The sequence below is a fragment of the Ovis canadensis genome, chromosome 12 (genome assembly GCF_042477335.2).
Source record: "Ovis canadensis isolate MfBH-ARS-UI-01 breed Bighorn chromosome 12, ARS-UI_OviCan_v2, whole genome shotgun sequence".
Lineage (NCBI taxonomy): Eukaryota > Metazoa > Chordata > Mammalia > Artiodactyla > Bovidae > Ovis > Ovis canadensis.
This window is the reverse complement of record NC_091256.1, coordinates 70,460,771-70,487,802: the sequence shown is the minus strand read 5'-3', so window position 1 is coordinate 70,487,802 and position 27,032 is coordinate 70,460,771. Positions and strand designations below refer to the sequence as shown.

At 36.1% G+C, this 27,032-nt stretch overlaps 1 protein-coding gene across 6 annotated transcripts in view; it reads right to left on the bottom strand.

Moving 5' to 3' along the window:
• RASAL2 (RAS protein activator like 2) overlaps window positions 1-27,032 on the bottom strand; it is a 394,454-nt gene that overhangs the window by 233,414 nt on the left and 134,008 nt on the right. For 4 of the 6 annotated variants that reach the window (XM_069546149.1, XM_069546151.1, XM_069546152.1 and 1 more), the window contains exon 1: window positions 21,739-23,754. The exons of the other annotated variants lie outside the window; for them this stretch is intronic. In XM_069546149.1, coding sequence (XP_069402250.1) covers window positions 21,739-22,339 — 601 coding nt within the window. In that variant the 5' untranslated portion in view covers window positions 22,340-23,754. Of the gene's footprint in view, window positions 1-21,738; window positions 23,755-27,032 lie in introns of those variants that run through there. 6 annotated transcript variants of the gene reach the window in all.

Sequence of the window (27,032 nt, the reverse complement as noted above, 5' to 3'; positions counted from 1 at the left end):
GAAAGAATTTTAGAGCGCCGGGAAATAAGAAAAAATGGAAAATACAGAAATATGAAGATGTATAATATTCTATCCTCATGAGTTTTATAAATATTTATAATTGAAACAAAAATTATGATACCATCTGATACACAAGACAATGATATTTTAAAGTGGAGGGGCCTAAATGGAAGTAAGATTTCCACACTTTACTCACTCCAAGTGGCAAAATGTAAACTGTGATGTTACACACGAATATTGTAACACTTCTAGAGAAGTGGTCCCCAAACTTTGTTGGCACCAGGGGCTGGTTTCACGGAAGACAATTTTCCATAGACCATGGGATGGCAGAAGGTTTCTGCTTTGCTTGCTGCTCACCTCCTGCTGTTCCTAAGAGGCCATGAACTTGTACTGGTCCATGGCCTGGGGGTTGTAAACCCCTGTTCTAGAGCAACCACTAAGAAAACTATGCAAAGGGATACACTCAAAAACACCATGAACAAATCAAGAAACAAACCCGTGGGTGAAATAAGGCACTTATCCTGGTGCGTGAATAGTGCTCAATGAGTGAGTGACCAGCTGAACTGAGGAGACAGCGAAAAGTAAACACCATAGCAGAAGAACACACAATCTTCATATGGAAAGAACTTTCCAGACTAAGCAGTCCAACTGTAGCCTCTGCATGTACCTCTCTGTACATGTATATATGTGACGGGGGGGGGGGGGGGAGGGTAGAACTCATCTGCACTATTATCTGCATTTAGCAGTTAACCAAACGAAGACCAAAGCTGCCCAGGATACTGCAGTGATCACTTAGGAGGCTGCCTGCCATCCTCTCACTTTTCTCAGTGCAACCCTTGGTCATCCTTCTCTGGCAGAGGAAGTGAAGGTATTAATAAAGTTTACTGAATCTCACTCACCATCAAGTCTCAACTTACTCTAGTTAATATAAACATGCTGCTAAGTCGCTTCAGTCATGTCCGACTCTGTGCGACTCCACAGACGACAACCCACCAGGCTCCCCTGTCCCTGGGATTCTCGACTGTCCAACTCTTCGTGACCCCATGAACTGCAGCCTACCAGGCTCCTCCGTCCATGGGATTTTCCAGGCAAGAGTAATGGAGTGGGGTGCCATTGCCTTCTCCAAATATATAAACATAGAAGGATAGAAATATCAGATTGATGAAGGATTCAGGTCTAACTATCAGGGCCTCCCACTTCTCACCTCTAAATCCACAGCAATCTTAAAAGAGAAAAGAGCTGCTTCCTGGAAATATAATACTTATCTCCACATAAAAGTAGTTCTCCCCATATATAAAGTGAGCTTGCTACTTTCTCCACAATGTACTTATTGTTAAATGACACATGTGAAAGGGTTTGAGAGCTATAAGGAACCCCTAAAATACATAGTACTTTTGTTGCAATACAGCTATGAGATCTTTTTATATCTGCACATAGAATATTTAATACATACTCAACACTCTGCATTTTATGGACTTCCCTTGTGGCTCAGCAGGTAAGGAGTCTGCCTGCAATGCAGGAGACCTGGGTTCGATCCCTGTGTTGGCAAGTTCCCCTGGGGAAGGAAATGGCAACCCAGGGCAGTATACTTGCCTGGAAAATCCCATGGAGAGAGGAGCCTGGCAGGCTACAGTTCAATGAGATCAAAAAGGTTCGGAGATGACTGAGCAACTTCACTTCTCTCTCTCTACATTTTACACCAAGAACAAACAAGATTCATATCAATAATACTCCTTTAAGTAACTAAGTGTTAGTCGCTCAGCCTGTCTGACTCTTACCAATCCCCTGAACTGTAGTCTTTGAGACACCTCTGTCTATGGGATTTCCCAGGCAAGAATATTGCAGTGGGTTGCTACTCCCTTCTCCAGGGGATCTTCCTGGCCCAGGGATTGAACTTGAGTCTCCTGCATTATAGGTAAATTCTTTACTATCTGAGCATATATAAGTTCTAAATAATAAATACACAGCACTTTGGAAGGAAACATGACTATTAACACCTACATATACGGGTGTATTCATAAATTCATCATACTTTTAAATTTTATTTTAAAATTACAAATTATTTATTCTTTCTCCATAATTTTTCTTTGTGCTTTATGTCCTACATGTTAATTTTAAAACAGTTTTACTAAATAAAAACAACGTAGCAACAGTTTTCCAATAAATTGAAATAGGTATAAATTTGTAAAGGAGTCTTGAAAGAACTAACAAATTCTTCTAATGATTTTGTTTATGACACTGTAGTAATCGTGCAGAGAAAGCAAAATTTGAAAAAGGATGTCATAACTTGCTATCACACAATTTTGTTCAGAAAAAAGACTCTAAACAAAAGTTTACATTTAGATCTTTAACAACTAGTGCATAATTGCCATTAAAATCTAAACTTTGATGAAAAGATTAAAAAGTTTATTTTCATAAATTTAGATTTCCTATTTTATCAAAATAAAATTCTCAGCCATCTTCTAGCTCCCCCTCCATACACATACATATGGATTATTTAGTATGAAATTTTGGCAACTGCTTTACACAATTTATTTTAAGTGATATTTTTCCAATACTACCTACTCTTGGATAAAAGGTTCCTTGGATCTAATATTCAAAGTAGTCTAATGTTGAAAAAGAAAAACATCTAAAACTAACAAAAATAGCTCTATTAATACTGTTTAAATCAATATTCCTCATTGGTCGATAAAAAAGAAAAACACGTGATGAACACTGAGCTGCAGAAGAGATGGGATTCACAAGAAAATATTAAGCTCCTTTTGGCTGAACTAAATGATACATTTTAGAATTCCACAGAGAACAGGTACCGGAAAACATTATTCAAAGATATACAGTTTCAATCGAGGGACTAACAGCAAATTCTGAGGCATAACTGTCAATCCAATAAATTGGAATAACGGCTAAAGAGGATTAATAAACTAGTTACAATCACAACTTCTACTAGCAACCAACACCTGTTCACTGTGGACAACAGGTGTTCATAAAATATTAGGGAAAGGCCAAATCCTAAAGTTAAATCACAGGAAGAAAAGGAACTCAACCGCTGATACTAAATATGAAATAATGAAATAGAGAAATTTGAGCCAAATATTTTGTTGTTAATACAGACTATTCCAGGTACCAAAATATTAAGAAATATTTATTTAAAATGTTTAAACTGAAAAACATTTTAATATCATTTGTCTCTTTTTAATAAACCAGGAAGAGATCTTTATTATATTAAGGGCACAACACCTCCATCCAGCTCAAGGACCAATAATATTATAAGAAGGCTTATTTTTAAAAACCCTTGGCTTAGGATACTGTTAAGAGAATGGAGGTAAACAAAACTTAAATGCTAGAATGTCAGTGCCTATTCTTCACATATTAGAAACATCATACAATCTTAAAGCAGGCTTCTTACTGTGAAATTCTGGCAAGTTATACTGTGAAATAGATGTGTTCTACTAGGTACAGCTCTGAGCAGTCCCTTGGGGAGAGAGTAATGTCTAAACACTTAGATCAAAAATATTCATTATAAGTTGCTTAAGATACTATTAATACTACCTAGGAATATTAAACATGGATTTCTGGACGAAAGCTTAAAGAATGGAATCACAAAGTATGCATGACAGCTATCATTGTTTTACCTATACCTAATCTCTTGTTCCTTGGAAGGAAAGTTATGACCAACCTAGATATCATCTTCAAAAGCAGAGACATTACTTTGCCAACAAAGGTCTGTCTAGTCAAGGCTATGGTTTTTCCAGTGGTCATGTATGGATGTGAGAGTTGGACTATAAAGAAAGCTGAGCGCCAAAGAATTGATGCTTTTGAACAGTGGTGTTGGAGAGGACTCTTGAGAGTCCCTTAGACTGCAAGGAGATCCAACCAGTCCATTCTAAAGATCAGTCCTGGCTGTTCATTGGAAGGACTGATGCTAAAGCTGAAATTCCAATACTTTGGCCACCTGATGCGAAGAGTTGACTCATTGGAAAAGATTGTGATGCTGGGAGCGATTGGGGGCAGGAGGAGAAGGGGACGACAGAGGATGAGACGGCTGGATGGCATCACCGACTTGATGGACATGAGTTTGGGTGAACTCTGGGAGTTGGTGATGGGCAGGGAGGCCTGGCGTGCTGCAATTCATAGGGTGGCAAAGAGTTGGACACGACTGAGCAACTGAACTGAACTGAATCTTGTATGTTATTCTGTCGATAGTATACAATTTTCACTAGTTACAATGCATGTAGGGTATATAAAGCACTATACTAAACATATACCAAGCACAGACTCTGTATCTCTTTAAAAAAAAAAAAAAAGGCTTGGATCTTAGAATAAACCCACAAATGCTGACAACAACTCATATGTTCTAACCACCAGATACCACTCTTCTCCAGAACAACAAACCACACACATAGCTTTCAAAAATACCCTTTATTTTCACCACAGTTACGGTTATATACTGTGCTAAGTTATAAATGAATTGGTATCCCTTAAGTTTCAAACTACTGTGACATTTTGGTGACAATGTCTAAAAACATGGGCACAACACAGAATTTCTGTTTTGTAAAGGCAAATGAATAAATTATCATCTTCAAAACCAGAAATTATAAACCAAGAGAAAAAAAAAATACTAAGGATATCTCGATGAGAAAATTCACAAGAGAATGACAGGAAAAATGCCTGTGGTTTACTGACTAAAGCTCAGTCACTAAGAACCTGTATACTCATATGGATAAGGTTTCATAATCATATATTCAGTCATTACTCATCTTACTCTTCTCTTTGCTTCCTCACAAAGATATATCGGCCTTGAGCGTGAGAAATTTAATGAAAACTGCCTCAGGCAGATAAAAATATGACAATCATCCTGGCAATGAAGACAAATCGCCATGTTCATTACAGTTAAGCTGCTGCTGCTGCTAAGTCACTTCAGTCGTGTCCGACTCTGTGAGATCCCATAGATGGCAGCCCACCAGGCTCCCTCATCCCTGGGATTCTCCAGGCAAGAACACTGGAGAGGGTTGCCATTTCCTTCTCCAATGCATGAAAGTGAAAGGTGAAAGTGAAGTCGCTCAGTCATATCCGACTCGTAGCGACTCCATGGACTGCAGCCTACCAGGCTCCTCCATCCATTAAGCTACCAGTAGGAAACTCTAGATCACAGGAAACTAAAAACATATTTATGTTTATGTTTTTATTACAGGTGTAGGAAATTGCCAATTACTGCATGTATTCAAGTAAGACTAAAATCTTATAAATACCTTATACAAATATCATAGTATACCTTATACAAATATTATTTACTATACATTATAGTAAATATATAAATATAAAACACAAATAAAATGGCAAAACTATTGCATGTTTAGACTACAAGATAAAACTTTATGTGGGAGACCTGGGTTCGATCCCTTGGTTGGGAAGATCCCCTGAAAAAGGGAAAGGCTACCCACTCTAGTATTCTGGCCTGGAGAATTCCATGGATTGTATATAGTCCATGGGGTCACAACCTTGAAAAAATGCTAACTAAAAGAGGCCTTACAGAAAAAGCCATATATTGAATGATTCCATTGATATAAAATCTAAAGGCAAATTTATAGACACAAAGCACATTAGTGGTTATCTACAGCAGGAGGAGAAAGGGGCAAATTGGAAAGTGACTGCTAATAGGTACACTCAATTTTTCAGTGTTAAAAAATTGAGCAGTGTCATTGCAAAACACTGTGAATATACTAAAAACAACTAAACTGTACAAAAGGGCAAGTATTGTATAATTCCACTTATATGAAATGCCTAGTCAAATTCATTGAGACAGAAAGGAGAACGGTATGTGTTCAGGGTCTGGGGAGAGAAAAGAATGAGGAGGTATTTATTAATGGATAGAGTTTCAGTTTGGGAAGATGAACTACTATGAGACCAACGGTGATGATGGGGGTACAATGCAAATCTACTTAATTCTACTGAACTCCAAATTTTAAGATATTTAAAAATAAATAAAATATTTAACATCTTAAAATGGTAAACTTTATGGTATGTATAATATTATCATAATTCAAAAAAAACCAATTGAGCTGTGATTTTAAATGAGGAATTCATATGTTACGTGGATTATATCTCAATAAAGCTATTAAATATTGATAAATATGATATGCATGAACAAATGGCATCCGACTCCAGTACTGTTGCCTGGAAAATCCCATGGATGGAGGAGCCTGGTAGGCTGTGGTCCATGGGGTCACTATGAGTTGGGCACGGCTGAGCGACTTCACTTTCACTTTTCACTTTCCTGCACTGGGGAAGGAAATGGCAACCCACTCCAGTGTTCTTGCCTGGAGAATCCCAGGGACAGAGGAGCCTGGTGGGGTGCAGTCCATGGGGTCGCACAGAGTCAGACATGACTGATGCGACTTAGCAGCAGCAGCAGCAGCAGCAGCGTGAGTTAACTTCAAGTCTATAATCGTAAAAGATGAGTGGCTCTGCTAACAGATTCTAGTTAGCCTGGAGTTATATGGCCAGATGTGCCAAGGTCAGGGTGCTAGTCTTGACACACTCATTACCCTCACACTACAACCTCCACTACTCAGAGGACTGACTGCATCCTCTCCAGTGAGGTCAATGTTCATGTATGTCTTCATATGGGACCTGGTCTCCGCTTTGGAACTCAAGCCCCTTTATTCCTCAGTGTTCTCTGGACAGCTATTTCCACATTCTTGCAAACCACTCAAACATCACAGGCTCAAAGAGGACTGCAAAACGGAGGGTGAGAACAGTAGCCTGGAGTCAGAGAGACCTGGAACCACCATTACTAGCTGTGTCGTCTAAGGGAAGTAACTTAAATGTTCTGAACGTCTACTTCCTTACTTATAAAATGAAAATAATTACCTCACAAGATTATTCAGAGGATTAAACCAGATAAATACACAGAAAGTTCCCAGAGGCTGGAAAACTGAGCATATAGAAAATACTCAGCACATGTCTATTCCCTTCCCCTATGAACTTGTTCTACTTCTTTATTCTCAGACTTGGTTAATGGGGTCACTGTGTTCTAAATCTACAAAACCTATTATAGATTCCTATTTGCCTTCTGAATTATTCTTCGAATTGTCAATCTACATCAAAAAAGAATTTTTAAGTCTCTACCCTCAATCATTATCAATACTTTAATTCAGGCTTTTATCACATCTCACTCTGGCACAATTTAATTGAATCTCTCCATCACAGTCCTCCCTCCAAGCTAACATGAAATTATCTTCCTAAAATACAAAGCTTATCTCCTGCTTTAAAATCTCTATTAAAACTTTAGCTTGGTACTTGGCAGAGAACTTTCAAACACTGACCCTCCATTCACTTTTCATTTCTAGTCACATCTATTCATCTTCAAACCCTCTACACTTTTTACTTTGTGAACTTCTCACCATTCCCTAGATGTACTTCTGGCCTTCACACTGTTCTGTCTAGAACACCTCTAACTCCTTTATTAACATGGGAGACTTTTCATTAATCCAAATCTCTTTCAAATGACATCTTCTCAGGGACTGCTATGTATCTGTTCACATGTCTGCCTCTTCACTATGTTGTAAACTAGTGTGGAGTGTGAATAATGGGCTATATTCCTTTCTGTATCATCCTCAGCAGCTGGTGATGAAGAAAAATGGAGTCCATAAAAAAAGGAAGATCTGGATCCAGGTACTTTAAGGTATCAGACCCCAAGATAAAAAGTCACAGGTTAATTTTGCTCCAACCTAAATGCCAGAGACGCCTAATGTTTGCTGCAAGCCACAACATAAAGTTCCAAAAGTGAAATAAACTATTAATCATAATATTTAAAATGAAATCTTCTCTGATTTTTTTTCTCTTTTTCCTTTACTTTGCTTATTAAGACATCATCGGAAAACCATGAGCAACTGAAAACCAAGGAATTACTAGTCTTTATAGGCTTGAGGAACAAAAAATGACCCCACAGCAACTACAACAAAAACAATGTTTTACTTGGATGACTAGGCAAGTTTTAGAATGGCTATTGAGAATTCTACTAGTTCTCAGCATAGGTGCAAACTAGAATCTCTGATTTTGGAAACAGACTAACAACAAATTCTAACACTGAGAGACAGGTAGAAATTACATACCTATGATAGATAAATCCTAGAAGGAAATGGCAACCCACTCCAGTATTCTTGTCTGGAAAATCCCATGGATGGAGGAGCCTGGTTGGCTACTGTCCATGGGGTCACAAAGAGTTGGACACAACCGAGTGACTTCACTTATTCTATAGAGATAGCTCAGGTTAGCTACACCTAAGATTCTTAGGTGTAGCCTAAAAAACTATTTCAAATCCTAAAAGATTAAGCTGTTAAAGTGCTTCATGAGTGAAAACTCATCAGTGGCCACAGGACTGGAAAAGGTCAGTTCTCATTCCAATCCAAAGAAGGGTAATGCCAAAGAATGTTCAAACTACCACACGATTGCACTTTTTCACATGCTAGCAAAGTAATGCTCAAATTCTTCAAGCTAGGCTTCAACAGAACACGAATCGAGAACTCCCAGATGTTCAAGCTGAATTTAGAAAAGGCAGAGGAACCAGATCAAATTGCCAACAGCCACTGGATCATCAAAAAAGCAAGAGAGTTCCAGAAAAACATCTACTTCTGGTTGACCACACTAAAGCCTTTGACTGTGTAGATCACAATAAACTGTGGAAAATTCTTCAAGAGATGGGAATACCAGAACACCTTAACAGTCTTCTGAGAAACCTGTATGCAGGTCCAAAAACAACAGTTAGAACCGGACATGGAACAACAGACTGGTTCAAAATTGGGAAAGAAGTACATCAAGGCTGTATACTGTCACCTTGCTTATTTAACTTATATGCAGAGTACATCATGCAAAATGTCAGGCTGGATGAAGCACAAGCTGGAATCAAGATTGCTGGGAGAAATATCAATAACCTCAGATATGCAGGTGATGCCACCCTCATGGCAGAAAGTAAAGAAATAGTAAAGAGAATCTTGATGAAAGTGAAAGAGGAGAGTGAAAAAGTTGGCTTAAAGCTCAACATTCAGAAAACGAAGATCATGGCATCTGGTCCCATCACTTCATGGCAAATAGATGGGGAAACAATGGAAACAGTGATTTTGGGCTCCAAAATCACTGCAGATGGTGACTGCAGCCATGAAATTAAGACACTCACTCCTTGGAAGAAAAGCTATGACAAACCTAGACAGCGTCTTAAAAAGCAGAGACGTTATAGTCAAAGCTTTCCAATAGTTATGCATGGATGTGCGAGTCGGACCATAAAGAAGGCTGAGCGCCGAATTCAAGCATTTGAGCAAGGAGATCAAACCAGTCCATCCTAAAGGAAATCAACCTTGAATTATTCATTGGAAGGACTGATGCTGAAGCTGAAGCGCCAATACTTTGGCCAGCTGATGCGAAGAGCCAACTCATTAGAAAAGACTCTGAGGCTAGGAAAGATTGATGGCAGGAGAAGAAGGGGACGACAGAGGAGGAGATGGTTGGATGGCATCACCAACTCAATGGACATGAGTCTGAGCAAGCTCCAGGAGATGGTGAAGGACAGGGAAGCCTGGCGTGCTGCATGCAGTTCATGGGGTCGCAAAGAGTCAGACACAACCGAGTGACTGACCCACAACTCAAATTTCTAGAAAATGAGCATGAAAAAAGATACCAGCAGCCGGGAGAGGGTGAGGTAACAGCTGAATAATCTTTTTCTTTTTGGAAAACGCACTAGGATACTTTAGATAAATAAACAAACAGCCGGGAAGTTTTATTTCTTAGCATATTGGCTCTCTCATATAAATTTATTGATTTACTTAATAACTTGATGAAATTAAGCTAAATTGCTTTGTTTAAGATAAGAAAATCAAACCCGATGTTTGTTAAGGAAAGTCTTTGCATATAAAGCACATATTTTTTTCATTTTATTATTCAGATTGCTCAGAAATTACATAACCACATGGAAAAGAGCGAAATTTGATCATTCAAGCATGAGAAAAAAAGGACAAGAAGATTCTACTTTCAAGAATAGATTCGTTGGGGAAAAAAGAATGTATGTATATGTGTAACTGAATCACTTTGTTGTATAGCATTAATTAACACAACACTGTAAATCAGCCATACTTCAATAAAAAATACTTTAAAAAAAATAATAAATTCATTGAAGATTTTCATATAAATTCTATGACTGAAATAAATGAAAATATTCAAGTAAGTTCCTTTTATTGACTATACCTAATAATTATCTGAATTTATATCAATTAATTTACTTACTAATACAAATTCAGCTAATTATTAGGTATAATCAATAAGTATGAGGCAAAAATAAATACAAATCTTATTTATGTTGGAGGTTATTTTACTCAGCACATATACTGAAAATCCATGTAAAAATGATTTAAAAGTTGAAAGCACTAAAACAAAATGCAGTAAAACAATTATCAATAATAGTGAATGCAAAATAGTAAATCATCTTTTTTTAAAAAATCACTAAATAATTAGTGAATGAATGAATTCATTAGAGATAATTTTGAAAGTATTTTATCACTCCAATATTCAGCAAAAGATTACATTTTATTGAAGGGGCTAAAATGGAATACATACTTCACTCAAAATAAGATTTTCAAAAAATTAGTGTGCAACCTCAAAGACAGAAACAAAGTTACAGATGACTTACCAAAAAAACCCTGCTAGCACACCTCAGCAAAAAATACTTCAGACTAGGTGCTGGGCACACATGGGTTATCCTAGATAGTCAACGCTAGTAAAATAATGGCAAAAGAATGATTAAAAAACTCAACAGATGACAATAAGGCATTTAATACAATTCAGTATTCAACTTAAATTGATACTCTAAAATATCAAATATAAAAGTTCTTAATGTAAGAAAAACCATATTTAAATCTAGAGTCAAAATCATATTTTCTGTAATAATACTAGTTATTTACTCTAAATACTTATATAATAACAGGAGTTACCAGTGGTTGTTGCTAAACATTTAACACTGCAGCTCCTGAAACATATCCCTCCACCCCTACCCCAACCACCACCCTTCTTTGATTTGTAATATTTCTGGACTTTCAACAGTCCAACTGTGGCTAATTTTAAGCTATCACTGCAATGTCACTATGGGAATTGGGAATAGATGCACAAAACTGGCTTCTGCATGGTTGGCTTCAACACACCACTGGGTATTAACTTCTATTGAGTTCTTACTACCTGACAAACCCATGCTATGGACATAACACATCCTTTTTCATTTAATCTTCACAACAGCCTACAAAGAATGTATCGCTCAATCTTACAAATGAGGAAACTGAGGCTTAGAGGGAGAGAGAGAGAGAGAGAAAGTAATTTGCTGAATTAACTAATGAGTGGTAGAGACAGAATTTTCAAATGCTTTAATCACTTTAATTATCATTCTTCATTCACGACCTATTATCAGTAAGGGGTTATGCATGGCCTGATTTGTAAATCAACTAATCAATCAATCAATTCATTCATCTTCTTATTTGTACTGCAATAAATATCCATAAAACCATAATTCAACCCTCAATGAAAATAATGCCAGTAACTTACATCAACCTATATACTCCTTCTCTTCATGTCTCCTCAGTTCTCCCCAGCAAAGGTAAATACTGAAGTTGGTGTTAATCATTCTCTTTAAGGGCCTCCCTTAATCATTCTCTTTAAAGCCATGTATAAATCCCAAATATCTCTAAAGAAAACCTCTGATTCTTGACAACTGCATTATGTTTCTTTTTAATAATCTTTCAATATAAAAAAAAATTCTTACTTTAAATATGAGGACGGTCAGGCTCAAAAAAGTCAAATATAAACTCACAAAGAATTACTTGGCAAATAAATAGATGACATAAAAAGAGTTTTAAAAAAGGTCTTTTATGTCTTTAATGAAAAGACCAATCTTTTCATTAAAATATTCTGCTTCTAAAATAAGGTGATTTTAAATAGCAGATAATTAATCAATAATAAACTATAGCTCAGTACAAATATCAAGGTACTTCCTTATCATCTTTAAAATTAACTGTAATATATGCAATAAAACAGGGCCCAATCACAAGTATAAAAATATTTGAAGGTTTTTTCTTATCAATGAAAAAAACTAAAGAAGTCAATAACAAATGGAAGTTTGTAGACACAAACACACATACATGGTGCTCTTGGGTGGGAAAACTACATACTGTAAAAACTGTGATCATTCTGTTGATTAAACAACAAATCAGAACTTAAAGTATTCCCATAATCTGAGGACCTATTTGGTGGCTTCGTCGCTAAGTCGTGTCCGACTCTTGCAACCCCATGGACGTAGCCCACCAGGCTCCTCCGTCCATGGGGTTTTCCAGGCAAGAATACTGGAGTGGGTTGCCATTTCCTTCTCCAGGGGATATTCCAGACCCAGGAATTAAACCCAGGTCTCCTGCATCACAGGCAGATTCTTCACCAGCTGAGTTATGAGGGAAGTCCCAAGAACACATTTAGAAAATAACATTTAGACAAAATTGATTTATAAACATATAATTAAGACTGGAACATTTTTTAACTCTAATACAAAAAGATTTCAGGGTGTATCTTCATGAACATACAGCAGTATTATTACTTTAAAGCTATCATTAATTGAGCTCTTACTAAAAAGTAGTTAAAGTGCTTGACACATACTATTTGATTTAATCCCTATAACAATTTCATGATGTTTGAAATACTAACTCTAGTTTATTGTAAAGAAAATAAAGAATCGGGTATGTTATGTATAAATTTTTTAGAGTTTTTTTTTAACTTGCATAATTGGAGAAAAGACTATTTCATTTTGGAGGAAAAAACATCTCATTGCTTTTAGAAACAGAAAAATCTGTGAAATAAGAGAAACTGCAGAGAACATTTAAAATAGGCATAAAGACATTCCAAATATTTTAAACAGAAACACTACCATAAAAGAAAATTACAAGCCAGCATCTTTGATGAATACAGACGCAAAGATTCTCAACAAAACATTAGCAAACCGAATACAACAACACTTAAAAAAGACCATACACCATGATCAAGTTGGATTCATCCCAGGGTCAAAAGGATGGTTCAACACACACAAATCAATTAATGTGTCACACCACATCAACAAAAGAAAAGACAAAAATCACATGATTGACTCAATAGATACAGAAAAAGCATTTGATAAAATTCAACATCCACTCATAATTTAAAACTCGTTAGAGAAAAGGGGATAGAAGGAACGTATCTCAACATAATAAAAGTTATTTATGACAAACCCACAGCCAACATAATACTCAAAGTAAAAAGTTGAAAGCCTTTTTGCTAAAATCTGGAACAAGACAAGGATGTCTACCCTCACACTTCTATTCAACACAGCATTGAAAGTTCTAGCCACAGCAAGAAAAAAGTAATAAATAAATAAATAAGAAAAAAGTAATAAAAGGCATCAAAATTGGAAGAAAAGAGGTAAAATTATCATTACATGGAGATGACATTCTATATATAGAAAACCCTAACGTTTCCACACAGAAACCACTAGAATTGATAAATGAATTCAGCAGGGTAGCAGGATACAAGATTAACATGTAGAAATCTGTTGTATTTCCTTACGCTAAAAATGAAATATCAAAAAGAGAAAGTAAAGAATCCCTTTTAAAGTCACGTTGAAAAAATAAAATATTTAGGAATAAATCTGACCAAGGAATGAATGACTTATAATGCTGAGAACTACAAAACACTGCTTATGGAAACTGAAAATGATTAAAAAATGGAACATCCCATGCTCTTGGATTGGAAGAATTAATATAGTTAAAATGGCTATACAACCCAAAGAATTCTATAGATTTAACACTATCTCTATCAAAGTACCAATGCCATTTTTCACAGAACTAGAACAAAAAAATCCTAAAATTTGTATGGAGCCATAAAGACCCAGAATTGCCAAAGCAATCCTGAGAAAAAAGAACAAAAGTATAGGCATAACCCTCCCAGACTTAGACAATGCTATAAAGTTATAGTAATCAAAGCAGTGTGGTATTGGCAGCAAAACAAACATATAGATCAAAAGAACAGAATACAGAGTCCAGAAAGAAATCCAGATACCTGTGGGCAATTAATCTTTGACAAAAGAGTTAAGGATATATAATGAAGAAAAAATAGTCTGTTCAGCAAGTGGTATTGGAAATGCTGGACAGCCACATGTAAATCAATAAAGTTAGAACACACCCTTAACACCATACACAATAAACAACTCAAAATGGCTTAAAGACTTTTAATATAAGACATGACGCCATAAAACTCCTAGAAGAAAACATAGGCAAAATATTCTCTGACATAAATAGTACCAATGTTTTAAGTTAGTCTCCCAAGGCAATAGAAATAAAAGCAAAAATAAACAAATGGGATCTAATCAAACTTGCAAATTTTTCCACAGCAAAGGAAATAATTAATAAAATGAAAAGACAACCTGTGGGAGAAAGTATTCACAAATGATGCAACCAAAAAGGGCTTAATATCCAAAATATACAAACAGCTCATACAACTCTATAACAAAAAAAACAAACAACCCAATCAAAAAATGGGTAGAAGACCTAAATAGACATTTATCCAAAGAAGATACACAGATGGCAACTTGGCAAATGAAAAGATGCTCAACATCACTAGTTATTAGAGAAATGCAAATCAAAACTACAAGGAGGTACCAACTCACAGTGGTCAAAACGTGACCATCATTAAAGTCTACAGATAACAAATGCTGGAGAGGGTGAGGAGAAAAGGGAACCTCCAACACTACTGGCGGGACATAAATTGGTGCAGTCACTATGGAAAACAATACTGAGGTTCCTTAAAAAAACTAAAAATAGAGCCACCGTATGATCCAATAATCCCACTCCTGGGCACATACTCAGAAAAGACAAAAACTCTATTTCAAAAAGATACACACACCCCAATGTTCACAGCAGTATTATTTACAATAGCCAAGACATGGAAGCAAACTGAACGACCACCAACAGATAAATGGATAAGGAAGATGTAGTGCGTGTGTAGTGGTCACTCCATTGTGTGGAATACTATTAAGCCAAGAAAAAGAATGAAATAATGCCATCTGCAGCAACAAGGATAGACCCAGGTATGATCATACGAAGAGACATAAGTCAGAAAGAGAAGGACAAACACTGTATATTACTTATATGTGGAATCTATACTATAACAAATAAACTTATTTATAAAACAGAAACAGACCCACAGACAAAGAAAGTAAACTTATGATTACCAAAGGGGAAAGGGAGCAGAGGAAAAGTCTGGAATTAGCAGATACAAACTACTATTTATAGAACACGGACTACTGTATAGCACAGGGAATTATATTCCGTATCCTGCAATAAACCACAATAGAAAAGAATATGAAAAAGAAAATATATATCTGAAATCACTCTGCTTTATACCAGAAACTAACATTGTAAATCAACTTTATTTCTACTTAAAATTTTTAAAGAAAAATTTAAATATATACTGAAATCACATAAGAGAGACATTTGTTACAACCATTATTAATGCTACAAATAATTTGTTTAGTTCTATATCTCATTTCACACAACTAAATCTATCTCATAGAATATAATTAATCATTTCCAAAATAAATTTTTAAAATGATGAACTGTAAGATGTATTTGTACTAATGTTAAGATAAGTTTTCTACATAATCAAGAAACAAAGATGGATTACAAGCATGCTTTCGGGTTTGAATAACTCTTTTAAATTACTAAAATTTTATTTGAAAACCAAAATATTTGGGATAAATGTAAATGATTTTAAAACCTACAATGCAGAATAACTGAAAAAAAAAATACTGCTACACCTACTCAGATTCCACTTGATAGTCAAAAGAAACAAAAGAGTCTACTTGTAAAATAATCAAATATTATATCGCAAATATAAGCTATTTATAGAAAAATGTGCCACTTCATTAATAAACATATAATCATAATGTTATATACCTATTAAACTAATAATCATAAAACCTGGGCTTCCCTGTTGGTCCAGTGGTTAAGAATCCAGTGCAGGGGACATGGGTTTGATCCCTGGTACAGGAAGATGCCATATGTTGTGAGGCAACTAAGCCCAAGCACCACAACTACTGAGCCTCACACCACAACTACTGAAGCCTGTGCACCTGGAGCCCATGCTTTGCAACAAAAGAAGCCACCACAGTCAGAAGCCCATGCACTGCATGAACAGTAGCTCCCAGCTGCCATAACTAGAGAAAGCCTGCACACAGCAACAAGACCCAGAGCAGTCAAAAATAAATAAAAATAAGTGTTCTAAAAACCGTTAAAAGTCTTTATTAATTAAGTATATAATAAGCACTGGGCATCTTGTTTCATTTACTATTTATAATGAGCCTGTGAAAGTGAAGTCGCTCAGTCGTGTCCCGACTCTTTGAGACCCCATGGACTGTAGCCTACCAGGCTCCTCTGTCCGTGGGATTCTCCAGGCAAGAGTACTGGAGTGGGTTGCCATTTCCTTCTCCAGGGGGTCTTCCCTGACCCAGGGATCGAACCCTGGTCTCCTGCATTGCGGGTAGACGCTTTAACCTCTGAGCCACCAGGGAAGCCCTTATAATAAGCTTATTGATAGTTATCATCATCCCACACTTTACTGATGAGAAAATGAAAGCTCAGAAAGGTTATGTGAAACCTTCTCAGGCATATAACTAGACAGCAGCACGTATAAAATCCTGAAGCCACTAGTCCAATCCCAAAGATCTTTTCCTTTTCCTCACTCTATGCTATGAGTCAAACACAAAACTACAATAAACTAAAGCTTAATTACCAATCTGGTAAAGTCATGGGAGAAAACTGTACTCATAAATTGTTGTAGACATTATTAACGTTTTATAGCTTTCAAGCAGAAAATCTTACAATATATATAACGAGATACAAGACAATCGTATTCAACAGTATAATCATTCCTGGTATACCCTCAAAGAAATAATACAAACCAGGAAAAGGTGGGTAAGGCATGTACCCATAAAGAAAAATTGTGATGGAAAAAATATATAAACAACTGATGTGTCCAGTAGAGCCATCTTCCACATTTCAATATAATAGATTACCAGAGTGTCCAATATCCTCAACATTTTCATTAATGGTCAGCAGATGGGGATGTAAATGAAATAGTCTTAAAAGAAAAGGAGGAAGATAACTTATACCATTCATAACCATTTCAAAAATAAGCACACATAAAATGAGAAAAATAAGATAAATTTAAAGTGATATGGCCTATTTTTCTCTAAAGTGACTTAACTTCATAACAAATTATTTTAAGTTTGAGCATATATGCTAATACATTGCATTAATGGCCTCATTATTCGTGAGACCTTTGTTTCCTGGTGATATGGAATGAACTGTGTCACCCTAAGGTTTATTTATATGTTGAAACCCTAGGCCCCAGTGTGACTGTGAGCCTTTAAGGAAGTAGTTAAGGTTAAACGAAGTCAGAAGGGTGGTATGTGTGTTTGCTGCTCAGGCATGTCCGACTCTGTATGACCCCATGGACTGCAGTCCACCCGGCTCCTCTGTCCATGTGGGGTCCTAACCTAATAGGACTGGTGTCCCTATAAAAAAGGAGACTGTAGAGTCACCAGTGCTCAGAAAAAAGGCCAACTGAGAAGACAGTAAGAAGACAGCCCTGACTAAAGCTGGAGAAGCCTCAGAAGGATGTTACCTGACCATGTGTGTGTGTGAATGCTACCTGACCACACACATGTGTGTGTGTGTGTGTGAGTGTGTGCACTTGCCCGCCCAGTCCTGGGATTACTGACTCATATGGTAGTTTTATTCCCAGTTTTTTAAGGAATCTCCACTGTTGTTGTTTACTCGCTAAGTCACATTCGACTCTTTGCAACCCCATGGACTATAATCGGTTCATGGAATTTTTCAGGCAAGAATATTGAAGCTGTTTCCATTTACTACTCTGGGGGATCTTCTTAACCCAGAGATTGAACCTGCATCTCTTACATCTCCTGAATTGACAGGCAGATTCTTTACCACCGGGCCACGTGGGAAGCCCAACAGTTATGAAGACTATATGGTATCTTTTCCATTTGATCTGTTTAGTTAATCCTCTTTTATTGGTTGCTTCAATTTACCTCCACTACTGCAAGCATGGTGACATCATTAGACATGGGCCCAAAAGAGCTGGAACTATTTTCAGCTGTAAGAAACACAAGTCTTATTTTTTTTTTATAATGTATCATTTGATCTATATACTGTAGCAGGTAAAGGAATATATATTATACAGCTGGAGGGTTAAACATAGTACAGTAGTGAAACCTTTAAGCTTTTATCTCTTCAATTTGGTATTGATCCTGAGCATGTATATTTCAGGGCTTCCCAGGTGGAGTTAGTGGTAAAGAATCCACCTGTCAATGCAGGATACTTAAGAGACATGGATTCAATCCCCTGGTCAGGAAGATCCTCTGAAGGAGGGCATGACAACCCACTCCAGCATTCTGGAGTTCCCAGTTATTCTCCAGTATCCTGGAGAATCCCATGGACAGAGGAGCCTGGCAGGCTACAGTCCATAGCATCACAAAGAGACAGACACGACTGAAGTGACTTAGCACACATGCACGCATGGGATATTTCATTGCTTTACGCATAAGATTCTGTATTTTTAGATACAAGGAATCTAAAAATTTTCTGCTATTATTATATATAAGGAATTATTATTTATGCTCAGAACATGCGTACGCTCAGAAAAAGTTCAGGCTCACAGAATTTAAGAAAAGAACATTACAATTTATTTACATTTTGTAATTATAGTGAATTCAATAATCAGGTATCCTCTTTCTCTTTATTATTTTTTAAAATTATTATCTATCCCTATATTTTTACTTTCTTAATAGAAATAATATCAAATATATACTGAATATTGTAAACCAACTATACTTCAATAAAAAGGGAAAAAACATTTTGACTGCAAAAAATGAAAACTCAACGTAAATATATATATATATATATTAATTACTTAACAACTGCTATGTGCCAAACACTACTTTAAATGCTTTAAATACATGCTATATTATTTAATGCCTCTCATATAGTGAATTCATATGGAACAAGAAAAGTAACAAACACTAGTGGGTTTCAAATTTTAAAACATATTGATTTTCTTAAAGACATCTGTATTCTAATAATCCCACACCTTGCCACGATACAATAATAGCAACTCTGATAAGAACAAGTTCTACTTACATAGCATTTGTGAACAAATACTACATAAACTATAATTTACATATTTTCAAATTTCGCTTTGTAAGAAAGAAATTTCTATACCACAAAAGCGTAAAGAGAAATTCAGAGATTAAATTTCACAAGTGCAGACTGGCATAAGATAGAAGCAGAATTCCGATCTCCTGGGCCAATTGTATTCTTTCCCCCTTGGAGAATGAGAAATAAAGACAGGTCTACAAGTGCCGAAGTTCAGAAAACCACTTGGGTAGACTCTAGGCTGGGCAGAAGCTATAGTCCAAAGAGAAAAAGAAATCTCTACCCAGGCGGCTCAGCAGTAAAGAATCCATCTGGCAATGAGCCTGCTACTGAAGAAGTGGGTTCGGTCCCCTGGAGAAGGAAATGGCAACCCACTCCAGTATTCTTGCCTGGGAAATCCCATGGACAAAGGAGCCTGGCAGGATACAGTCCATGGGGTTGCAAGGGTGGGACACAAATAAGGGACTAAACAACACACAAGAATTAGTTCCAGTTGGCATTAAACAGTATCCTTCTGTTTTAAGAGCTTGACTCTCCACCTGTGAAGTACTCAGGAAATACCATACACAGTAACTGATAAATAAAAACTGCTGATCTGACAGGTAGGAACACTATGTACTGTGCTTTACCTCTAGGACCTGAAATCCCTTAGCACAGTACTTTTCACTCCAAATATGTCTCTATTTGCATAATTATTGCATGATTAGAATGTATAATATATTACGAAGTAATAAATACAAAATGTTTATACCACTTTAGTCACTCAGTTGTGTCCGACTTTTTGCGACCCCATGGACTGTAGCCTACCAGGCTCCTCCGTCCATGGGATTTTCCAGGCAAGAATACTGGAGTGGGTTGCCATTTCTTTCTCCAGAGGATCTTCCCGACCCAGGGATCGAACCCGGGTCTCCCATGTTGTAGGCAGATGCTTTACCGTCTAAGCCACCAGGGAAGTCACTTTAAGTAGACCATAAACGTGTAAAAAGCTAGGAAACATTCTCAGATGATCTCACATATAAGTGGTCTGCCAACAAGTTAGTGAAGTTGCTAAAAACTGAAAGTTAGCTACAAAAGTCCAAAAAGGATTGTAAATACAAATATCAAAAAACAAAAACCCTATAGATTTCTTTTATCAAATGTATACACATTAACTACTGGGAGGCACTGATTCTAAGAATTTCCTTTAAACTCTTATCCTCTGATGCTCCTTTACTTAGATCATCCTATGATCACCTGGCAAGGAACAGACATACTAGTATCCAAGGAAAGGCAATAACTTAGTCTCTAAAATATTTTAACAGGATGTTAATAGAGGCACATCAAGAAAGACCTTACTTTCAGTAATTATTTATAAACCAAGAGTAAGAAGAAAATATATTTCCTTAATAGTAAAATTAAAACTCACTGGGCAAAGGAAAATCTAAAAGGAAAACAAGGTTTAGGAGACATACTGAATTTTTGGCACAAATACACTTGGAGAATTACTCAATTTCTCACTGACATTATTTTTAAAGAAATTAAACTGTATTCTAGTGCGAAAATTATTCAACAATTTCCACAATTTTAGAAAGAATTCAAACTTCTGCTGATGTGGTCAATCTCATAATTAGAGATAAGATAAAGTTTTCTAACGGAAAGAGCATATCCAAAAATGACCTCAACTCAATAGAAATATTATCAGTATATTAAGATTTTCAAAAATAAAACAAAAAAAAAAATCAAACACGTCTTAATTCATAATTGAAGTAGTTCGTCAGGTAAGCTCAACCACATCCAGAGCAATCAGACAAAAATTTTAAGGTTTCTTTTGGTAGCTTAAAACACTATCATCAATATAAAACATTTTAAAATATAAACAAATCCTAAGTTTATTTTAAATGTTGACGATTCTATTACCTGATATGAATCAAACACAAATTTCTATTTTGTAGCCTAAATATTCAGGATTTGCATTTTTTCCTTCCATTTTCAAATTGTGTATCACCAAGACATGAGCAGATCAGAAGTCCCACCTATTAAAAGCTATCAATATAATCCAGCTCTAAATAGCTCTAATAACATTTGTCAATTTTTATGAAGAGATAATAGAAGGAATTCTCTTTTAACTCTCAACTTTGTCAGGAGGAGATGATTTGATACTTTCTCCTTCTAAACTGCATTTAATGTACAAAAGTAGATCAATGGGATTAAAAAGGGTAAAAGACAAAACAGAACAAATAATTTTACCCAGGCCCCAAAACGAAGAGTTCAGAGTATAACATAATAAAAAAAAATCCTTCTAAATCAATTTTTTACTATTAATTACTATCATTCATTGAGCTTCTAAAGTAGAGTTTAATACTTTTTAAAAATTGCACTAATTAACTAAATTATTTTATAATGAGCAAAGAGGATGTTTTATTCATTATAAAACACAAATAATTAAAATCCCTCTTCCCCCTTATTCATCACAATATACCTTCTCTTACTGGCTCACTGGTTGACTCTCCTTTTAGACTCAGCATCCTGGAGAAGCCATTGGAAAGAGTAGAGAAAATGCCACGGATGAAATATCCCTGCTGCTCAGACTCCACTGACCCCACTGAAGTCGGCCACCGTCTAACAAATCTGACACTGGAGCGGGGTTCTGGCTCTGAAAGAGATCTGCTGAATGGAACCCGAAGTGACAGAGTGTTTACCAGGTTCTGCTTCTCCATTGATGTTCCAAGGACTTCACTGCCAGAGGAAGAAATATTATCCCCAACCATCTTTGGCAGGACCGCTTGTTGTTGTGGTTCATCCAAGTCTCCTTTATTATTTTCCAATTGCTCCTTTTTGCCCCCTTTCAACCTTAAGCTGGGGTGTGTTTGCCACCGATAAGCACCCAGTGGCTTTCCTAGACTAGAAACAGCCTGTTCATTTTTCTTCCTCTTGCTTTTCACTGGACCACGCCATGGATAACTCTTTAAGCTTCTTCCTATCTCTGAGTGTGCATAAGCAGGTTCTGACAAAGATCTTCGATAGCTTGGAGGACACGGTGATGTTTGTCTTTTAAAGATGCTCATCTTCCATGACTCCATTTTTTAACAACTTCTTGAAACTAAATTTTTTGCTCTGCAGTCTTTGCAGTTGAACCACACTTGTCCGTGCAGTCCAAAACATTCAACTGCTTAAACAGCTTTCTTTGTGTGGCTTTGAACCACAGCAGATGTTGCTGCTTAAGAACTGGTGTCATGTTATTACCCCCATTTTCCCAGATCTCCAAAATTCAGCAAGCACCCAAAAACCTCCTGTCTGAAGCAAATTATCTTCAGAATACAGCAAAGAAGATCATCTCACTTCCTGCAGTAGGTTACATTTCTGCCCTGAGTTTTCAGGAAATGGTTTTAAAAAAAAAAAAAAATGAGAAGTGAAATAAAAGCAACAAAAAAAAAACCCACAGACACCTTTGGGGACCAATAGCAGTTAAGTGTTCACTATGTGAATGATATTGGGTTAAAAACAGATTGTGAAAGTACTCAAGCTGACTTACACACTTTCCAGAAGAAGAAGAAAAAACTTGCCTAAAAGTCTGCTCTCTAAAGGACAGCTCTTCAGGACAGTTTTTAAAGTTGGCATTTCAAGAAAATTCTTGCTATTTACACCACAACTTCTCTCAAAGTTAATATTGTTTTACAACCAATAGGTAAAGTTTTGTGCAAGAGGCACTGCAAAGATGAGGGAAAAGGACAAAAGAATGCCAAAATATAAAGCCATTTTTAATGCAAACATACTAGGGAGAATTTTAAAAGTGCAAGTGGACAGAAAAAAAGAAAAGGGATAGTGGATACTTGCTATGAACTATAGCAAAGGAAAACGAAAATCTTAAGGCAACATCTTGCGGGAACTGGAACACAGGAAAATACATACTTAAATGATTTCTAAAAGGGAAAAGTTTGCTTTATAAATCTAATTGGGATAAGTTGTATGGAAAAATATTCCCTATCTATTTAACCAAAAAAATTCCTTTATTCCTCTTTGTGCTATTTACAACCTAAAAAAAAAAAAAAAGAAGAAGAGCTGACTACTTAAAATTTTATTAAAGCAAAGTACCTTATATTGAACCAAGATCATGAATGCCAAGTTTTTTTGCTGGTTAATTTTTTTTCAACTGTCAGCTAATAAACTCCTGAAAATAGGGGTTTCAAATGGAAAGCCTGACAGACTTAAGACCATCAACAAAAGACATAAAACATGGCAATCAGATCACTTTGCAAGCTGCATAAAAAATGATGATTTCATGTGGAAAACTAAAAAACCATCCATTTGTAGAATATGTACAATGAAAAAACAGTTCTTAACTCTCTTTCTTATTATTGCCAAACAGTAAAGTTAGTAACATGTCTATTCTTTGAAACATATTAAAATGTTCCAGTTATTTCCATTATCATAAAATAATGATCTCATCTTCATTTGTTTATATAGTCTCTAAATTTACACATTTCTGTACTAAGTAAGTGTTGAAGTACTCAGCTTTCCCAAAAGTATAATAAATCAAATTAGAGTATATTACAATCATAAAAGTTTCTCTTGGCTTAAAAAAGACACTTAGAAATGTGAATCTGCAAAAAGAGAAAAACAGTAAACATTAAGTTCTAATCCCTACTTATGACACATCACACAATCCACCAAAACTGATCTGTGATGGAAAATAAACCTAAATGTAAAATATAAACTGATAAAGCTTATAAAGGAAATCACAAGAGAATATTTTTGTGAACTGAGGATAGGCAAAAATTTCTTGGGATTAAAAAAATTGCTGGACTTCCCTGCTTAGGAATCCACCTGCCAATGCAGGGGACACTAGTTCGATCCCTGATCTGTGAAGATTTCACAGGCCACAAAGCAACTAAGTCCAAGCACCACGACTACTGGATCTGCATTCTAGAGCCCATGAACCACAACTACAGAGCCTGTGCACCTACAGCCTGTCCTCTGCACCAACAGAAGCCATGGCAAAAGGAAGCCCACAACAAAGAATAGCCCCTGCTTGCATAACTGAAAGCCCAGATGCAGCAATGAAGACCTAGTGCAGCCAAAAATAAAATAAAACAAATTTTATAAAAAGTAGTAACCATGATAGGAAAACATTAATAACTATGAATTCATAAAAATTAAAACCTTAATAAGTCTAGAAGACAATCAATAAGCAAGCTACAAAATGGGAGAACATATTCACAATACAAATATCTTAAAATTTGTACCACAAAATATAAAGAACTTCTATAGCTTATTGATTGGAGAAGGAAATGGCAACCCACTCCAGTATTCTTGGCTGGAGAATCCCATGGACGGAGGAGCCTGGTGGGCTACAGTCCACGGGGTTGCAAAAGAGTCAGGACACGACTAGGGAAAGAGAGTTGAACAGACCCTTCATGAAGAAAGTTATATGAATGGTCAATAAGCATAGTGGGAAATGTACTCAACATCATTAGGACTGAGAGAAACGCAAATTAAAGCCAATAATGAGATATCATTCACTAAAATAGCTAACACTTAAACGGCTAATAACACCAGATGCTGGTGAGAATGTGGAGCAACCAGAAATCTCATAATCAGTCATGAAGTCATGAAATGATACAATTGCTATGGAACAAATTTGACAATTTTATTTTTACAAGATAAACATACATTTATCCAATGCACATCAGTTCCACTCATAAGCATTTACTCAAGAGAAATGAAAATACACAAACTTGTACTTCATGTTCACAGCAGCTTTATTTATGATACCCTTAAACTGAAAACAACCCAAATGTCTATCACAGCAGACTGGATAAACAAACTGTGATGGTTTCATACACTGTATACAACTCAGCTATAAAAAGAATAAACTACTAATAACAAAACAATGTGAATGAAAACCACAGATATTATGCCAACAAAAGAAACTAGACACAACAGAGCACATGCTGTATGATTCCATTTCTACAGAGTTCTAAAATAGGCTGAACTAATTTTTAACAGGGGGGAAAAAATCAAGAAAGCAGTTGTCAGTGGTAGAAAGCATTATTAACAAGAAAGGGCACCAGGAAACTTTCTAGGGTTAAGGAAATTTTCTTAATCTTGATATACATGTGAATATGGGTATATTTGTCAAGACTGATCCAATTGTTCTCAAGATTTATACATTTTCCCGTAATTAAGTTTTACCTTTAAAGAACTGCAAATACGACAGTTAGTAGGCTTACTTACCTAATATAATGAGTTAGTAATTCTGAAAGCACTTTCTGTATATTTAAGACTTGAGAAAAGGTATAAATTCATTGAAGATAATGAATGAATATGGATGAATAAATACATGCAGACAGACATACCAATACTGGAACAAACCAATACTATACACCTTCAGATATGTTGAACTGTGAAAGCATAGCTTGTGATTTATTCCTGTAAAAAAAAAAATACATAACCTAAATCTAATCACAAGCAGCATCAGATAACCTTGAATTAAAGAAGATCTACGAAATAACTATATCCTTTGCTTCAAAAGTGTCCAGGTCAAGAAAGTCAGAGAAAAGCTATAGAACTATTGTAATTCAAAGGAGACTCAGGAGAAACAATGAAAAGTAATGCATAATTTTGGGTCTGATCCTAAAATGGGGAGAAAAGCTATAAAAAACATTACTGGGATAACTGACAAAATCTGAATATGGACTATGGATTAGATAATAGAATATTAACATTAAGATTTCTCATTTTCATTATGAAAGAGAATGTTATTATTCTTAGGAAATTCCCACTGAAGTATTTCGGGATCTTAAGAGGCATGATGTTTCCAATTTACCCTCAAATGACTCAGAGAAAAACTACCCATATAAAGGTATATGAAATATGACCAAACTAACAGGACAAACTGTATATAATTATTGAATCTAGGTAAAGGAACCAGAAATCAAATTGCCAACATCTGCTGGATCATTGAAAAAGCAAGAGAGTTCCAGACAAACATCTATTTCTGCTTTATTGACTATGCCAAAGCCTTTGACTGTGTGGATCACAATACACTGTGGAAATTCTGAAAGAGATGGGAATACCAGACCACCTGACCTGCCTCTTGAGAAACCTATATGCAGGTCAGGAAGCAACAGTTAAAAATGGACATGGAACAACAGACTGGTTCAAAACAAGAAAAGGTAGTACGTCAAGGCTGTATATTGTCACCCTGCTTATTTAACTTATATGCAGAGTACATCATGAGAAACGTGGGGCTGGAAGAAGCACAAGCTGGAATCAAGATTGCTCGGAGAAATATCAATAACCTCAGATATGCACATGACACCACCCTTATGGCAGAAAGTGAAGAAGAACTAAAGAGCCTCTTGATGAAAGTGAAAGAGGAGAGAGAAAAAGTTGGCTTAAAGCTCAACATTCCGAAAACGAAGATCATGGCATCTGGTCCCATCACTTCATGGCAAATAGATGGGGAAACAGTGGAAACAGTATCAGACTTCATTTTGGGGGGCTCCAAAATCACTGCAGATGGTGATTGCAAACATGAAATTAAAAGATGGTTACTCCTTGGAAGGAAAGTTATGACCAACCTAGACAGCATATTCAAAAGCAGAGACATTACTTTGCCAATAAAGGTCCATCTAGTCAAGGCTATGGTTTTTCCTGTGGTCATGTATTGATTTGAGAGTTGGACTGTGAAGAAAGCTGAGTGCCGAAGAATTGGTGCGTTTGAAGGAGAAGACTCTTGAGAGTCCTTTGGACTGCAAGGAGATCCAACCA